A 19,606-nucleotide genomic window follows, 5' to 3' on the forward strand; every position below is an offset into this window, starting at 1 on the left:
TGTCAGACTGCTTAAATGAGGGTACCAGTGCTGGCTTGGCCAATCTGGTGCAATCAGGATTCTCCTTGGCTTGTCCTGTTTGAACTTTAGTAGAACCTTCAAGAGAGGGGTAGAGGGGGAAAAGCATAGACTGAGAGGCTTTCCCAGGTGAAGGACAGGGCATCCACTTTCCAAGCTTGGCTGTGGGGAGAGTTCTGGTGCAATATTTGCTTAATTGATAGTTTTGAGGGGAAGCAAAAATGGTCCACCTCTCGTGCCCCCCCACCTGTTCCTCAAAAGCTTGAATATTTTGGGTTCCAGTTTCCACTCTGGAAGGCCCATGAGATTTCTGCTTAAGTCATCTGCCAGTGAATTTAGTTTGCCTGGCAAGAATTGAGCTTGCAGGTGCACTTGGCTGCTCAAGGCTGTGTACCACAGAGCCATGGCTAATCAGCAGAGTGGGTAGGAATATGTTCCCCCCTGCTTGTTTCTGTACCACATAACTGTGGTGTTGTCTGTCTTTACCAATAATTGTCCTGGAAGAATAAGGCCTTTGAAGGCTGTGAGAACATTCTGTACAGCTAACATTTCTTTTTGATTGATATGCAGGTGCATCTGCTTTTCGCTCCACTTGCCCTGAATACACTGCCCTGCCATGTGAGCCCCCATGCATACTCTGATGTGTCTGTTAGGGTTTGAGCGGCAGGGGGTATAGTGAAGGGGAGTCCCTTGTTGTGGTTACAGGCCTCTGCTCACCAAATGAACTCTGTCCTTAGGCAAGGAATGAGAGGAATCATTGTTTCCAGGTCCTGAGAATGTTGATACCATAGACTTTTTAGGTACCATTGAAGTTTCCTCATATGCAGTCTTGCATATGGAATTAGTAGAATGCAAGAGGCCATGAACCCTAGGGCCTGCTGTATTTTCCTTGCAGATAGCCAGGTTTTGGTGACCATTAGACTGAAGTAGTTTGCCAAATAAATTTGTTTCTCTGGAGTGAGGAATGCCATCTGGGAAGTTGTGTTCATGCTTGCTCCCAGGAATACAATATGTTGCCTGGGTACCATCTGTGATTTCTTTTCATTGATGGTGTACCCCAGTGACATTAAAAGTCCCTTTACAAATGCCAGGTGCTGTAGTAGCAAGTCCTAACTGTCCATCTAAATCAGGCAACTGTCCAAGTATGGGTAAATCTGAATTCCTCTCTGCCTGCAATATGCAATGGCTGGAGCTAGGCACTTTGTGAATACCCTGAGTGCAGTAGAACTGATAGTGCATGGAGCCTGCTCTGAAGCATAGGTAATTCCTGCAAGATTCCCTTATGTGGACGTGCCAGGAGTCCTTGGCTAGCATAGGAAGCAGAGTGTTAGCATTTTGAATTTTGGAACCCCCAGAAAGGTGTTGAGAATAGACAGTTCCAGGATAGGAGACAGAGTTTTCTTTTCTGGGAACCAGAAACAGTCTGGAATAAAAGCCTTGCCCCCTTTGTTCTGCTGGGACAGATTGAATAGCCTTGATACTGAGAAGAGAAAGTACTTGCTTTTGGGCCTCTGCCCACTGGTTTGGGGGGAGGTCTGGCCATCCGCTTAGGGTTGGGAGGGAGTAGAAATGGAATCTGTATCCCTGGGAAACAATGTTTTAAGACCCATCTGTCTTGGGTAATGCATTCCCAGTTTTTGGCATGCAGGGCAATTTTCCCTCCTAAAGGTGCAAGTACTTGGACAAGGCTTGGAAGAGTTAAGGGTAAGTCATTCTTCAATTTTACCATAGGATGGCAGCTTACTACTCCCTGTTTTGGACATGGGAGCACTCCATTGCTTAGACCTGTGCATAATCTGAGACTGAAGTCTTGGTGGTCTGCTGCCCCTGGGCTTCGACTGAAGGCCTAGAATGGACTGGAAAAGACCAGTTTTTTGAAGGCCAATGCCTATTGAATCTAGGTGGCTGTACTTGTAAAAAATCTTAAACAGTTTGCATAGATTTAGCTTTCTCCTCCATCCTTTTGAGGACGACTTCAGCTTTATTGCCAAAAAGACGCTCTTGGTTTAAAGGTGCGCCTAATAATTTTGCTTTGATATGATCTGGCAAGTTTTGTTCCTTAAGCCAAGCATGCCTTCTGAGAACAGACCCAGTGACAGCAGCCCTGCAAGATGCTTCTAAAGCATCAAACCCACATTGCAAAGTATGTTTACCAACTTGGTTAGCAGAATACATTAACTCTTGTAAATCTTTGTGTTCTGCACAGTCAGGAATCATAGGTTCATAGATTATTATTATCAACATCATTTTCTGTTTAATTAGCTCCATAATATGCTGCTGGTGCTTTAACAAATGAAACTGGCAATTTAAAGCCCTAATGGCAAGAGTAGCACAGGTGTATAACTTTACCCCATCTGTATAAAGCCCTAGAATCCCTGTCCGAATGGGCATGATTTTTGGCAGTTGTGGCCTTAATGCCTGTAGGTCCCTGGGAAATTGTCTCTGGATCTGCAGTAGGATTCTTAAAAAGGAAGTTGTGGGAGTCAGGTACTCTGTAGTACCTGTCAGGTTTCCTAGGAGCTTCGTATCAGGGGTAAGGCTGGATTCCAAGAAGACATCATCTACAATTTCCAGAACAGGAGGATAGCTAGAGGTCTGTGCAGAGGCAAGTTTAAAAATTCCCTGAATCTCTTTTTTGGACTGAGAGTAGTCCTGGCTCTCCCAGCAGAAATGCTCTCTAAGGGTATGCAGGGTTTCACAAAAAGAAAAATCTTCTGGAGGGGAAGCAGAGGGAATGGAATCCTCTGCATCAGAATCCTCATAGGTAGATAAGGGTATGTGCTGGTAATCAGAAGGATCAGAGACATCAGATTCTTGATCAGAAGAAACAGAAGGAAAATCAGTGCTTGGTCTTTCTGAGGGGGAAGGCTGACTTCCCCTAATTAAAGTAATGAAGTCTTCAGCTATTCTAAGCATTTGTTTTTGTGGCATGTGGGCCTGAGAATGCGCTTTGGTAGTCTGTTTCCTAGGCATAGTGCGAACTTTAGGCCCAAGAAATTCTGTATTTTTGGTTTGGAACGAAGTCGTCGGTTTAATTTGAAAATCAGAAGGCCTGAATACACCCTCAGAAGCCGGTGCCTGCACAGTGGCTCTGGACCCATCCAAGGTAGAGACAACCACAGGTTCCATAGTCGAAGCATCTCGTGGCATACCGAACTCCGAAAGGGTCTCAGTAGAAGCCTGCGAATCTGTAGAAGCGGGTATCAGGGGCTGCAAAATCTCCTCACAGAGTACCGGTGGACTGGTGACTAGCTTAATGGTAGTGTCGTCGGCAGTTTTGGACATATGTGGTCTGTCTCTGCCTTTAGCTTTACGTTTTTTCGGAAGATCGGTAGTCGGATGGCTTATCGAAGCCATTTGAGTATGGAGATAGAGAGTGAAAGAATTTAGCTACAAAAATTGCTCGACGACGAATAGTTCAGGTGTTGAACAAGGCACAAAACAGACAATGAGGGACGTCATGGTCTGGGCCTAAACAGGTGCAGCAGTAAGAATGAAAACTTTTTCTTACAAGAAAGGGAAAAATTTGAAGGAGCTATTAAATTATAATTTCTCTATAAGAGGTGATGAGAGAGGAAGTCTTCCATTAGGTACTTATCCGTGTGGTAACTGTAGCCTTTGTATGAAGGTCAGTAACATTACTAAAATTAATGGTGTTACATTTTGTCCTAAATATCGCTTTAGTTGTAAATCTGTAGGGGTAGTGTACATTTTGGGTTGTTCTTGTGTCAATATATGGTACATAGGGCAAACTAAAAGGATGGTTCGAATCCGCATTTTGGAACTTCTAAAAGATATTAAAAACCATAATGAAATTAGTCCTGAGGCCAAGCATTTTCTTGAAAAACATGATGGTTGCCCAAATAGTTTGAGGTTTTGCATTTTGGGTAAACCATTTTGTTCTGAAAGTGGGAAAATTTACATTCAAAGACTACATGAATTAGAAACTAGAATGATTTTGAAATAGAACACACTGAAGCCTTATGGATTGAATTTGGAGTTAAGTATTTAAATTATTAATGATACAATATAATTAATAATAATAGTATTGTAGGCATTATTACCTCAATAAAATGTTGTAGATTAGGTAGATTTATTTATTTATCTACTTATTTTTTGATATTATATTATACATTGTGTGCACTTTGAAATATAATACTTTATATGCATGTATTCCCTTTAGGGCTTAGAACTGCAATATATATCACTTTAAGGCACCTTAAAAAACTGTGTGATTATCTTAAGACTTGATTGATTAATTAGTTAATTAATTTAACCAATATGTGAAGTTTGTGCTAATCAACATTACTCTATGTGTATAAATACTGTTGGTAGCACACTGTGTTTATGATCCTTTGAAGGCGAAAGGCCGAGGTACTAGATCGTAATAAAGAAGAAAATACTGGTTAAAGTGTTGGTATGTGTTTGTGAACTGCTACTGCTTTCGTTAGTGTGTTTGGAGTAAGAATGAAAATCTCTGTGAGGTATTTGCTTTCCACAAGCAAGACAATTATTAATTTTTTTCTGACATCGGTTAGAGCAAGGAAAAAGGATCCCCAATGGAGTACTTATCTTTTAGAAGACTTCAGGTCTGAAACTGGAAAAACGAAAATTTCAGGAGGCGGCAGACTGGCACTTGCGAACTGCTTCTGCTTCGGGCACCGCACGGCAAGAAAATCTGATGTAAAGGCGTCGGCTGCATGTTTTCTACCCCTGACAACCTGACGTCATGGAAGAAGCGACAGCATCAGACGCAGAAATCCCAAGACTCTGGTATTCAGGCTGACTAAGGGCTACCTGCAGGCAGATAAGCCATATGTGATGACTGCAACAGTGAAACATGAACATAAAATAAAATACAACAGGATGCAAATCCTCACAAACAGGATGTGCTTTCGGCTATGCCTTCATCAGATAATACAAACTGAGATCATACCAGTGCTCTGATTTACTACTTAAATTAATGATGTTCTGGCTAAAATCAGAACTCCTGACAAGAAGGGCACCAGGCAGTACTACAAAGGTAATCTGCTACATACAACCATGAATTTTAATGCCCCCCAAAACTGCATATCATTGTCGCTTTCACATTAATTTAAATACTATAATACAGTAGATATTCATAACTAGGTAGAGACCAATTTCAGTCTGTGTGCCTTTGCTTCCCCCATTTAGGTCATGTAGTGTTAAATGCAAAATACTGGACCCGACCAGTGCATTTAAGTAGCACATTTTAACAGCCACAGTCATTGCACTGTAACTTCCTGACTGATTGTGTTGAGTGTTTTGGTCAATTCCATTTTAAAGGGGGGCTGTGGACCCCCTTTAACTCCCCCATATGCCTTATTAAAAAGCAGACTTTTCTGTGAGAGTTAAGGGAAGAGGAATCCTCCATTACAAACATAAAAAAATGATGTGCTACTTTCCCTGCTGACGTCACTTTTTATCCATGGGGCCCCCAAGCCACAATGTAGCTCCAACAGCAGAACAATACACCACTGACTACTGAAGAGCACTACATCTTGTGTAACAATGTCAACAGTTATTCTGGACCTACATTTATGCAAGATCCAGCATTCAACATAAAAAGTCATACATCATATTCCTTTCCCAATTAATGACTGGCCATTCAACAAGCAGTCCAATAACAGTTCCCAGTAAACACTGGCATGCCCATTTTAATTCAGAAGCAGCAGTAATTCATAATTTTATGATGAAGCAAAACATGTAAATATTTCGGGATGTTGGTGGAATTTCACATATGTAATTGTGACCGCTTGTTTATCTCATTACCAATCTACTGATGCAAACTTCTTGGCCAGTTACACACAAAGAAAATATAACAGTATGTAACACTAGACTGCCCATATTAATCTAGTTACAGCAACACTTTATAACAGCATGAAACTTGCAAAACGCAAGCAAGTACCTCATTAGAGATGTGAATGACACAGTGCATTGCAGATGACGCCTACCAAAACCAAATCACAAAGGGGATTAGGTAGCAATAACATGGACTTTTAGTACAAACCTAGCTTCCCAAAGAATAAGGTACTGCAAAACCCTGAATGACTACTACCAGATCACCAAAGGGGTCTGATGGTGGCTAGGTGCCACCAAATATGAACATTGTTTTATCAGTGAAATGTAACAGAATAATGCAGGGATTTCTAAATGAACAAGGTCTTTGTTGGCCAAGCCAAAGCGAAACACATACCCTCAGGCTAGCAATAAATCAGATCTCAATTACAGTCAAGAATGCAGACATAACCAGGATGACACTGTAGGTCAACAGGTAACTAACACACACATTGCCCTGCAAGTTCAAGTTATCTGGATCTGCCTGCAAACAGGCAGCTACAAATGAAGAGTTGTTGCAAAAGGCCAAGTAGCTTCCTGTGGATCACTTTACAGCTTAGTCAATACCACTAAAGTGCAGCCCTGCAGTTAGTCATTGAACCCAGCAAATTTCTCCATGCTAGGTTTGGTCCTATTTTCCCTTCAAATGACTACTATTGAAGCACCCAAACAGAAAGCTGTGTTTTCAGCATACGCTACTTTTCACTGGGCACTCAAGCAGCCAAGCAACCTAAAGGGCAAACAAAACAGGCTTCTGCCATTTTTAATGCTGGCACAAGGAGGCCTCTGCTACCAAGATTCCTCTCGGAAAATTTACCACCAAAAGTGAACAGTCAGCAACCTCATTCTTCTATAAATACATCTGGAGTTACCTTCCTTTAGTGGTACTGAAACAGAAAGCTTCTCCATACAAATAAAATTATCATATTTGTCTGAAATTACTAGTACCCCTGCATATACCTCTCAACCTCTTAGCTAGACAGCCAAAATAATGGGGGGGGGGGCAAATGCCCCATAAATAAGGGACAAATTGCAAATATTACTCTTACAAAGTTGCTAAACTAAAAGCTTTTCCGTTACCATGCATTTCCTGAATGATATGAATGAAATCTGAAATGCAAATATCTGTCATTATTTAGTGAATCAAATCACTGATTTGCCAGAAAACCACAAATTTCAGGAGGAACAGACTGAAAATATGAGGCAAACATCTGAATAGTTGATAGATATTCCTTTATACTAAAAAAAAAAAAAAAAAACTACTACCATGACTGTTCAAACTTCCTCTGCTAGCCTACTTTCAAACTGTTATCCAACATTAACATTACTCAGACTCCTAGCTTATATTCCATCCCATATATCATCCTGGTTATGCAAAACTGTGCCACATCATAGGATGAACAGCATCAGACCATGCCATCCTGCCCCCAAGTCTGCATACACATGGCCATCAAAGATGCACAGCCAAACATAAGCCCAAGCAAAAACTTGTGTATCAACAAACATTTACATTAACGTAATTTTTATACTGCACAGCACCTTCTAAACAGGAAATGTTTAAATCAATGAAAGTCTAGTACACAAACAATATGCTCTCATCTATTACTTTAAGAATCCATGAAAAACAGGGTACAAAAAGAAAAAGAAAAAAAAGACATCTGCTTTAACTAATCCATAGGTATTGGTGCTGAGATGGGTTATTTGTTACACAGCACAAATAGGACTATAATTTAATTTGTTTTGCATACTTACTGATGCAAACATCAGGGGTCGCTGCTCCCTCATGGAAATCCATACCTCTACAGGGATCGCTGCTCCCTCACGGAAATCCATACCTCTACAAACTGTTTAGTTTTGTAATGACAGCCAGTATCCAAGGAATTGCAATCTCCTTTTCTCTAGCTGCTTGCGACTTTAAGTGGGAAATACGCTATACATGGCAACAGTCTCCTTTATATACAGAAACATTTTTATTAAACCAATACATAATGGGGATCCTATTCATTAACTCTATTTAATACATGCAAGGGTTCAGGGGGCGTTTAAAAGTCCCCCGTGGAGAATACAAATTGCTGTGTCAACTAGCAAATTTCATAAATTATAAAGATACAGGAAATACTGTATCAAACTTCCCACATCAAAAGCCATGTAGATTTTAATCTGTGGGCACTACACTGAAGTGCAACCCATCACCACTTCTGTCTCCTGCACCTTATTACACAGCCCACTCTTGAAAAAAAAAGTTGAGGCACCCAGACAGCACTAAAATAAGCCAGCATGCAAGCTGTACTTTGCCTGGTAGTTTCTAAGCAGTCTCCTACTACCAGAAATCTCATGTGCTGCTCTATATGTTGGCTCCTTTTGCCATGGTGTGCTGATCCATGCAGACTGCTCCAGTTCATGCTGAAAACTATCCTCTCCTGCAGCTCTGTGCTAATTCACAGGTCCTTTTCCAGTTCTCAGTTGTGAAAATACTGGTAAACACAGAATTACACTAGGTAGCAGGATAACTTTTTAATTCTGTGATTGTTGGAACTGGAGGACAGCTTACAAATCATGGCTGCAAAACCGATGTTGCGAATGTAGTGTTTTACAACAGCAGCCAAAAAACAAAATGTTTTATACTGCAGTCTTACATTAACAGTTCAGCCAAATAGTTTATAAGCTGATCCATTTCATGGCAGATCAATCAAATGAAGGCAATTACTATATTAGTAAATGTATATTTTTATGGGAAGGGGTTCCTCCTAACAAGCTAGTTAAAGACCATGATTCTGTATCTGTAGGAATTAACACAAAGGCACTGTACTGAAATTAGTAATGCAGTATGTACATGTGCTGCAGGCAAGGTTCAGAGACACTATAGGCAACATTTCCACAAAATAGAAATTCTATAGATGGGAATGAGTCAAAAATGTTAGCACTTCTGGTCCTGCTCAATAGAACGACCTTCCCCTAAGAAGCAGAAACAATGAGCTCTCTCCAGTCATGGTTTTGTACTACGCTGTCTACTTTCTAGGCCATCAAGCACAAAGATTTTTCCATTATGAACATAAAGCTGGAAATCTGAACTGTCTGAGCATCAGGAAAGAAATGACAGGCACTCCTTCCATGAATGATACTTGATGTCATGACATGTGCAGGCAGGAGGTGGCACCCTGCAACACACACACTGCAAGAAAGCAGAGATTGCAAGCTGGAGACTGCTGGATATGAAATCCTAACAGTTGCATCAGATTAAGAAACTTCTCACATGCATCACTGTCACCACTCTAGTATACTTTGGAGCAGCCATCTAGCAGTTATTCACATCCACACCGATTTGCTGGAAGATGCTGAGACAATACCAACCATTTTCAGCTTTGTCAGTGAATACAAAGTCTGAATAATATTGTTTTTCTCTCCATTTTTCCACCTCCATCATTTACCATCAGCTCCTCCTGCTACCTTATCAGTCCTTTTGCACACCTCCATCCTACTGACATAGCTGTACTGAGAATGAGAGCTTTCCCATGGTGGGGCAAGATCTTCAACGCACCCACCACCTTGTCAGCAATGTGCACCCTGCTACAGCAGAATTTGCAAAGTTGGACTTGGCATATGTATCTAGTTATACACAAAAATACACATACATACAAACTCAGAGGATTTGCCCACCACAGGACTATCGTACTGCTTGGCAACTTAAAGTGCCATAATTTTCTATCCATTCTTTGGTGTTACACCATCTGGATTCCACCAGACAGCAGTGGCACTGCAAACAAAACTGCATCCCCCTCCTGCTGACCATTCCCATCCACACTCACTGCCAGCTCTTCCAATGCTCAGGCTACTAGTCAAATCCAAATCAGCCAGGGAACATTGAAGACTTCATCCCCCATCATTATCTAGCTGGCTAAATGTGTTAAACCATGGTATTCATTTTGATCTTCTTATACTATTGTGAATTCTTCTTCCTAATCCTTAACACTCATTCTCTGAAATCTCCCTCTTTACAAGTTTTCAGAACATGTATTTTCCTATGAGTGGTCTGCTTTTAACTCTGTGCAACTGACACTTTCTGCTTATATAGTGATATTTTAGCCAAACCTGTTCACGTCTCTTACCCTTAATTCACAGTCTTGGGTTTAAATGGCAAACCTTCTACTACTCTCCACTACCAGTGACTACACAGCTCCCCACAAGGGTCTAATCTTGGCCCACTGCTGTTCAACATCTTCATTAATGACCTACAATCACCACTAGTCCAATATGATTATTGGAATCTACTTTGCAAACCGTAAATCAGAGCTGGAATTAACCACCCAAGAGGCATTCACTTCTACTGAAGCCCACCTTGAATCATTCCAGCTCCTGCTAAACTAGCAATACTACTACTTGCCCCAAAATCAGAAAGAGACAGACTTTTCCATTTCACCATTTAACAAAACAAAATAAAGCTAGTTCCTCATATTACATTCCCTAGGATCATACAAAAATAAACTTAAAATTCAACCAACATATCACACACACAATAAACCAAACTCATAAAAAATTGAGACATTCATATAGGCCAAAACACTTCTTAACAGACTCTGCAAAAAAAAAGAAGGTAGCCTCAGTTTATTATGACCCAAGTCCACCAATCTCCTATCTACACAACTGACAAAGTTAGAACACTGTCACAGTAAAACTGCAAAGTGCGCCACTAATCCACCCAATTCAACTCACTATTGCACTGCATTAAACAACTCAAAAGACCAGAACTCCCTAACTACTTAAAGCTCGCCTAACTCAAAACAGCACACAATTGGATATCAACCAGAAGTGTCCTTACACTCCCTCCTCTCTAGAATAGTATTCACCTGGTTGACCCATACACTCCCAAAGACACAGGCAGTAAAACAAGCTACCACCACCTTTGGTAATGCACTTTACATCAACATGGAAGAAAAAACAAAGAACCCTCTTCCCAAATGACCTGAAGACAACTCAGCATATACAACTTTTTCAAATTCCAAGTAAAGAGTCATCTCCTTAACAGCTGCAGCTGCCAATGTGTATGGACTAGAAAAACTACTTTAGGCATTACCTAAAAAAAACTATCACCCTTACCACAGACACTTTAAAAATGCTAAAACTTTCACCTGCACAGTATTTTCTCTTGCTTGCCATTTATAACTATTTCACTCTTTCAAACATCCTGCTACTAAATTCCTTTCACTCTGCAAATACTATTAAGCTCCATCTCCCATGAAAAGTTAAGACTTTTTCTTCCTTACTGCTGATGTTACTGGATCAGCCAACTTGTGACTGATGTTAACTGCAATCACTGCCTTGTATTCCCACAGTACTACTGTGCTCTATTACATATATGAAACAGTACAACTTGTCAGTAATTTATGAATTGACTTTGCACATACCAAGACATCTTCGTATGCCACAAATACTGTATGCAATTTACATTTCTCACTTTATGTTCACACTGTTCCTTGGAGCTTTCCTCCCATGACCTGGCCCGAAAAGGGGCTTCTGTTTCTGCCCAGTCAGACTTTACTGGTAAACAAATGCTAATACAAAAATACATTTGCAAATGCTGCACTCTTTATATGTCCTATAAACATCATTTGTATGTGTAAAACCATCATCCATTACTGTGATATTTTATTTCGGGTTACTTTGAACTTACTTGCTGTAGCTTACCTTAGTCATGCCAGAAAAAGTGACAGGATTCATTTCAAAAGGCTCACCTAGTTACATACTTTTCATTTAATAAACTGTCTTGACTCATTTAGTTATAAAGTACAGTATTAGCTTGTATACGGATCCAACTGTTTTCATCCTACCTGAATAAAAAGTTGATTCCAAACAATGTGAACATTATGGCCATGTATCCCAGAATTCCTGTAGCATAGCTTAACTTGTAGATGAGCAAGAACCATTTATAGACGAGTCTGTAATGCAAAGAAACAAGTCAACATTATGTTACTATATTCCTCCTGATCTCAAAGGGCAGACATTCTAAAAATTCATCATCTCTACAGCCCTACGGCTGTCACAGCAAAGTTATTTTTAATAGGTACAAATGCCTACTAATGCATGCCATATTTAAAGCTCTAACATGTATTTGATACAGTCATTTATACCAACTTAATGATAGCACTACAGTAGAAAAACATTACTTAAAAGGTCACAAAACAGGATCATAGGAAGTTACTAAGCTATTGGTCCTGAGGCCCTTATAAGCCTAGCCAACAGTTTAGCCCATGTTGAAACAAGTCCGCACCAGATGCCCCTGTCCAGCAGGGACACGGGTGGAATCCCAGGGGTACATTTTCCGTTTCTCATCCAGTTATCGAGGTTGCACTTAAAAAAGGGTAAAGAGATACTCTGCTTGACGTGGAGAGGGAGTCTATTCCATAGATGGGGGAGTCTCTGGGAAATAAATCTGTCCCGCCAACAAACCCTGTTGATCTCACAGACCAGGTTGAGGCCGTGCATGCGAGTTGCTCGAGTGGAGCTTCACTCGCGGATTATGCAGCAGTCCCATCAAGGTGGGGTCAGTGATCGCCTTGGATGCCAGAGGTCACCTCTGAGGAGTCTGTATGAAACTGAGTAGAGGGATAGGGCTTTTAGTCTGTGTACGGTAGATGTTTGAGGCCCTGGCTTCTCCTGGCGAGGAACCTCTGTGGTCTCTCCAGCGTCTCCATGTTCTTTATGAGGTACATGCCGAAAGGGGCGTTGTACACAATAATGGGCCTTATAAGGGAAGAATACAGGGATGTTATGACCTCCTTGTCCCTGGATGAGATACCCTTACTTATGGAGGTGGGTCATGTAGAAGGCTTTCCTTGCAACATGGTGGTCAAAAGTCAGGTTGCTATCAACCTGGGTGCCCAAATCCCTCACGACTGATTGCGTGCTTAGGACATTGTTATTAATGTGATAATTTGTGGGGTGTCACTCTCCCCAAAGGGGATGAGGATGCATTTTTTTGTATTCAGATTGAGGCCATGTTTCTGGCACCAGTCATTTGTGTGAGTGAGACCCTCGGAGGATGTCCACATCACTAGGGGAATTGTGATGACAGCACTCAGCTTGCAATCATCTGCAAACTTTGTCAGCCATAGCCCACTGATTTTGGTCTGCACCTCAGAAAAGTATATCCCAAATAACAGAGGCCCCAAGACCGTACCCTGGGGTACGCCTCTTGTTACGGGTCTACTGCTTCAGGTGGCTTCCCCTATTTTGACTAGGTGGGTTCTATTAGTGAGCCAGTTTGCTACCCATCTGGTAACATATGGATTGATGCCTAGTTGAGAGAGCATCTATTATGCCCGAGTGGGGAATAGTGTCAAAGGCTTTGGCCAGGTCGTGTGCACAGTCTTCCCTGCTTCCATGTTTCTGGTGACTGTCTCAAAGTCGATCACATTTAGCAGACAGGACCTCCCCTTGATAAAGACAAACTGTGTGGGATCGAGTGTTTGGAGGTTGCCAATGTCCATGTTAACAAGGTCCACCATGATAATCTGTTCCATGGCCTTGCAGATCAAGCTAGTTAGGCTGATGGTTCCTTTACTGCTTTGTAGAATAAATGAAGACCACGTAGTACGCTAATCTTGTTATAGCTTTCTTTGAAATTACTTTTTTTATTTAAATTAGATTTTATGAAGAAATATGTTAATTTTTATTTTCATTACATAGATGATGTAATATGTGTGTGTGAAAATGGCTGGGATGAAGTAGAACACTTCATAACAGAACTACATAAAAATCCATTTGGTTTAGCTTTTGATGGTTCACAGAGGAGTAATAAAGTTATATATCTGGACCTTGTGTTAGAAGGGAAAGAGAATGGTAAAATTATTCATAGAAAACTTGCGGACGGTAGTCAGCACCTTCAGGCGACCAGTTGCCATCCACCCTATGTTCTGAAAGCTCTACCCTATGGGGAATTGTTACGAATTTCGAAATTATGTAATAAGAGTTTTGTTAGCACAAGAAATGAATGAAACCATAAAAATACTTTTAGCAAGAGGTTATGACACTAATGATGCACAAGAAGCCAGAGTAAAATATGGAATGAACTAAGAGGAATAAAGAAAGAAAGGGGGAGTAACAGATCAATTTTTACAGGCAGAAGAAATGAAATGGATAAAAAGTGTTTAGTGGACCCTACATATTTTGCATCAGTTTATAACATTAAAAGTAAGAAAATAGTGGAGTGAATAGAATATTGTTGGAAGTACTTAATGCAAGATAAATTCTTGGCAAGTATTTTTCCACGGAAACCTTTCTTTTCATACACCAGGAGCAAAAACTTGAGAGACATGGTAGTACACAGTACGTTTATCATGCCTGCCATGGAAATAATAAGGGCACCATTAGTTAAAGGAACTTTGAAACGTTGCAAGTGCAATATATGTACACATATTGTGGGTACATTTCACAGCATGAATAATGTTAAATTTGAACCTAGGGGCACACTGTCTTGTAAGAGTAAAGGAGTAATATATGCCCTGAGGTGTACAGAGTTCTGTATAAGGTTCACAGAACATTTAAGGGATATAAAAAACTGTAGGGAAGATAAAAGTAATTGCTTCACATTTTAAAATGTTTCATGAAAATGATACTAATTTATTATATGGCACAGTTTTGAAACCGATAGAATGCATAGATGTTACAGATAATCTATTAAAACAAAGACTGTTGTATAAGGAAAATCATTTGTATTTTAAAATATAACACATTAATTCCTAAGGGTTTAAATAATGAATTGAATTGGAAATGTTTACTTTAATAAGATAATTGTTGTTTATAGTTTAATTGGTTAATGAAATGTAATTAATGGTAGAGTATAAAAGGTAGTCTTTTTGTAGTTTTTTACTCCTTGAAGGTGGAAACACCGAGGGGCTAGAATAAATTATTAATGTTTTTTATTACGTGGTCTTCATTTATTCTGCAAAGCAGTAAAGGAAGCATATGGATTCCAGTTGCGGTTCAAATAGCTAGAGATGGTGAAGGTTGTGTTGTGTAGTTAGGCTGACGGATCTATAATTTCCCAGATCGGTGAACATTTCACCTTTGTGTAAAGGGATGACAGTGGCTGTCCTCCATTCAGCTGGGACAAAGCCGGTACTCAGGCTTTGGTTAAATAGGGCACCTAATAGTGCTGCAAGTTCCTGCCTGAGCTCATGTAGTATGCAGCCTGGTATGTTATCAGGTCCCATGGAGGCTGTATTTTTTGCCTTTGAGAGAACAGTAATGATCTGTTCCCTAGACATAAGCAGAAGGGGGCAGGTACAGGGGATGCCCTGATTTACTGATGGTGGGACAGAGGGGTGAAGTTTTCACTGACTGTCAGCCAGCAAGTTTGCTATATCTACAGTATCTGTACATGTGGTGTCTTTGACCACCGGTTCTGAACAGATCTGGGTGCTTCCTTTGAGGTTGCGGACATGTGTGAAGAGGGCCTTATGATTCTCTCTAGTAGATGTAGCCAATATGGACTCGATGTTTGCTTTGGAGGATTTTACTAGTGCTCTTATTTGCTTGTTCAGGCTAAGGAGACATTGCTTCCAGTTGGGCACCTGCTCCTTTCTCGGTCTTAGACAGCATTTTTTTTTCCTTTCATTATAGAGTTTATTTGTTGCAGATGTCCACCAGACAGGTTTACTCTTCCTTGCGGAGGATGATTAAGTCATGTAGGGTATTCCTGATCCCATGTATCTATGTAAATGCTCGTATAGTGCTTTGATGTAGTTTCGGATGTTGGTGCCAGTTCCTACAGAGGGGGAGGGGGCTGTGAAATTGTTTATACCAACCCTCAGTAGGCTGTAATTAGCTTTGAGGATTTTTTCTGTCTGATCCTAGCTAGAAGCAGGTTGAGGGAGACGGTGACTTCGAAAGTGACTGCTCTATGGTTAGATCTTTCCAAGGAGGATGATACTATAGGGATGCTGCAGTGGTTACTCATGTTGGTTAATACCAAGTCCAAGATATTATCACCTCTTGTGGGGGTATCGACCAGCTGTTCCAAGGCATTTACACTGACAAAAAAATCGAGGAATCTCTGGGCATTTGTGTTCTGCCATGAGTAGTTCTTCCAATCTAGGTTTGGGAAATTAAAACTCTAAACTCACTCAAGATCTGGGTAAAGGGTTGAATCTTGATAGATGTAAACAGGTCCAAATAGGCAGACTGGGCATAGAGTCAGATTTGGGGGCTGGTAGCTAGCTATGATTTGAATAGGGGTCTTGTCAATGGTTAAATGCACCTGGAGTGTCTCCTATGCGTCATACTGTTTGACCAGCCTGGAAATGTGTACGTCTTTAATGTATATTGAAACTCCACCTCCTTTGGCTTTATTGCCCACAGTTTGGGGTCTGAATGTATGATAGGATGAGTAACTAGGTAAGGCTGGGGTGCTCTCCACAGCTGTGAACCAGATTTTTGTGACTGCACAGATGCAAGCATTCTTAACTCTGGAAAATGCTGACAATGAGTGCAGTTTCATGTTTAGACTTCTAGCATTTATCAGCATGACCTTTAAATTTGTATTTTGTTGAAATTTTTATGTTGGTTTTATCTACCTCAAGACTTTTCCTAAAAAAGGCACTATGGGGGAGGCAAGAGCCTTTGCCAGAAGCCCAGGTGAGACAGATGCAGGCAATCCCTGGCAAACCATCATGGTCTGTTGATCACATCTTCCCAGGCTGTCAGGTACTGGATCCCCCTGGAATGACACCACAAACTAAGCCAATTGTTAAACTCAATCATTTTCTGTTTGTATTGAGGCATCATTCTGGGTGACTACAGAATGCTGCTTAACGCTAGGGACAATTTAAAAACTACCTTGAAAAGAGAAGCTTCACAATAAGTCAGAAATGCACCACATATACCACAGGCTAGTTCTGTAACTTCCACCCCCCCACCCCCACCAGACTGGTCTCACTAGTAGTCTGTGTACATAGGCTGCACCTTTTCAGTCTACTTCCAATCCCAAATCTCCACCAGTCACTCTCTCCCAATGTCATTTTCACTCTTGCACAGCTCTTCCAAAACTCCATTTATCACTCCCACCCACTGCAACAACTCTACTAGTACCACCACTCATCTCTATTCCCACTCTACCGTCACTCCTACTGCTAACTATTTCACCTCCACTCCTCATCACCCTCCTTTATGTTTCCACTCCTGTTACCACTTAATATACATGCTAAGATTCTACAGTCAATCTCCTCAACAAGGAACTCTGAATCTGTCATGCATAGAGTTCCCACATTCCACTACCTATTTGCTTTCCTCCACTCTCAATTTTCTCTCACTTTTTGGCCGAATCTCTTTTGGGCACAAATAAACCATAACAGCTCCTATCTTTGTCTCTTTCTCTAAAGACTAGGGCTGTAAATACTAACCACCAAAAAAATAACTAAGAAGATTGCCCTTTTTTTCTCTCTCAATAAATACGCATGGTTTATACCCTGTATGTTATTAGCTCTCTCCCTGCTACACCAGCAAATGGAAAATCTATACTGTAACTGACTTGCACTAAATGTCACCTTGTAAGACATATGACACCATAGACAGATAGGGATGTGCGTGTGTGATTACATACACGTGTGAATACATTACATACACATATACATACATATAGCAATATACTTGTAAATATATAGACACTGTTTATTCTTGTACTCTGCAAAGTTATACGCAATGTATAAAAATATCATGCACTCTGTAAATACATGTATACTGTTTGTACACATTCTGTGTGTACTCTTTTTGTAACACCTTTATCAAATTGCAACTTAAGACAAAGGAAAATTATTTATATAAGTGTTAACATATTCACCATTACAAGCATTATCTCATGCATGCTTTTACACAATTATCCATCCAACATTACATAAATTGATCAGTTCCTGCATTTCTTAAAAATTAGTCCTCCTCCAAAATATTATGTATGCATTGTTCCCACTTCCATTTTTTTTATCTCTTTTACAATATTCACCACTTCAGGCACAGCTGGTTTAGACTTTGATTTCCATTTTCTAGTAACAGCTTTTTGGCAGCCACTAGAATTAAACTTAACAAGGCTTTATTGTGTCTAGGTAATTAAGATCATGTATCCAAGCTCAAAAATAATTCCCCTAGTTACCCCCATTTGTTCACACAGTACTTCTGACAGAGTACTCTAAGAGTTTTTAGTCTGCCAACTCATTACACTACCAAAAACACATTTCCAGTTACCTCTTTCTTCCCCATCACACCTTCAACTTTTGCCATCTGCATAAGGAAAATTTTGAGTTTGCTTGGAGAACAAAAACACATTCAAACACTTCCAAGCAAAAATCCTAAATCTTCTAGACTTTGTTGCACATTTGGGAGCCATACATATGCCCTCCCATTGTTTCTTTGTAAATTGCTTATCCAATCTCTCCTCCCACTCTTTTCTTCTTGCTACCTCTGATTGACTCCTATAGTTCTCATGCAATATTTTGTGTGCCCTATTAATTATCCCTTTTTAGCAGCAGCTTCTGTTCTAGATTCAACTAAAAACTCTACTAGTGAATGTCTTTCACTTTGTATTCTCCTATCCTATCGCTCTCTCTGTCTATACTCTAATATCCGTCCCTAGTCAGCAAGTCCAAATGTCTTCTTGGCCTCTTCTCATTCCATTACCTTTCCATCTCTTCTCATTCCATTACCTTTCCATTTCTAGTTATTTGCTCCCAGATACCTTGGTTCCTTTGCCAGCTTTCTGTGGTAAATTCCAGCCACCACTTGTATATCTCTGTACCCCTAACTGCAGTCATCCCTATCGGCACAATCTCCTTTCTCAATTTTCGCATTGGCTTAGTTCTTAGAATACATTCTGCTACTTTAGTAATACAATATTTTATATGGCTGTTATTCTCCTTGAGGATCTGCACTAAAAATCTTATTCTCTCCTTATGAACTGAATTTCTTACCTGCTTCATCATCATCCCTTTCTACTTTGAATTATAGATTTTTGCTTGTGTTATGTATATGAGCCTTAAATGTGCAGCTCTAAAATATCCCTTCAAATCGGGTAATCCTAATCCACTTTGTTCTAATTTGAAGATCTACTTATCCCACTTGACTTTTGCCCTCTGTCTCCCATATAAAATCCTTAGGTTTTTACAGTCTACAACTTCTCCTCTGGTTGAAAACAATATGCCTGCCCAGAATATAAAACTAAAGGGACTAAAAACATTTTCACTGTTTGTATCTTGCTATCCATATCCATGAACAAGAGCTTCCAGTTTCTCCATTTTTGCGTTCTCTTTTGTTTAGTCTCTTGCCAGATATCGTTATCAGTCATAACGCAATCCTTTTTAACCCACAGTCCTAAATACATTTTATCATGTCCCCATAAATATGCTTATTGCTGGACCAACTCATGTGTGGGCATATACATTACAGCTATACCCTTTGTTTTGTGTGCATTAATTTTATATTCCTCAAAAAACTTGAAATGGTCTCAGTGTTCCAGAACACTGAAGTCCTTTTCTGGTTTAATCAGGTACAAAATATAGTCTGCAAATAAAGCCAGCTTTTTTGATTATTGTCAGAAAATCATGTATTAATGTGTGTATTAGTAATATGCTTAGTGCATTTAGAGCTTGAAAAGGGGTAACACATTTATTCTATTTCATACTGCATAAATCTGAACAAACTGCAGATGCTTTCTGACCTTGTATTGTTAGCTAAAACCTTGCTTGTG

General features: G+C 40.1%; 1 protein-coding gene across 1 annotated transcript in view; it reads right to left on the reverse strand.

The window, feature by feature from the left end:
* The window catches only part of RNF121 (ring finger protein 121), a 658,308-nt gene that overhangs the window by 466,073 nt on the left and 172,629 nt on the right, over window positions 1–19,606 (reverse strand). The window contains exon 5 of the mRNA XM_044073037.1: window positions 11,703–11,810. Within this exon, the coding sequence (XP_043928972.1) occupies window positions 11,703–11,810 (108 nt within the window). The remainder of the gene's footprint in view (window positions 1–11,702; window positions 11,811–19,606) is intronic.

This window comes from Protopterus annectens, chromosome 5.part1 (genome assembly GCF_019279795.1).
Source record: "Protopterus annectens isolate FY-2018-M chromosome 5.part1, PAN1.0, whole genome shotgun sequence".
NCBI lineage: Eukaryota > Metazoa > Chordata > Ceratodontiformes > Protopteridae > Protopterus > Protopterus annectens.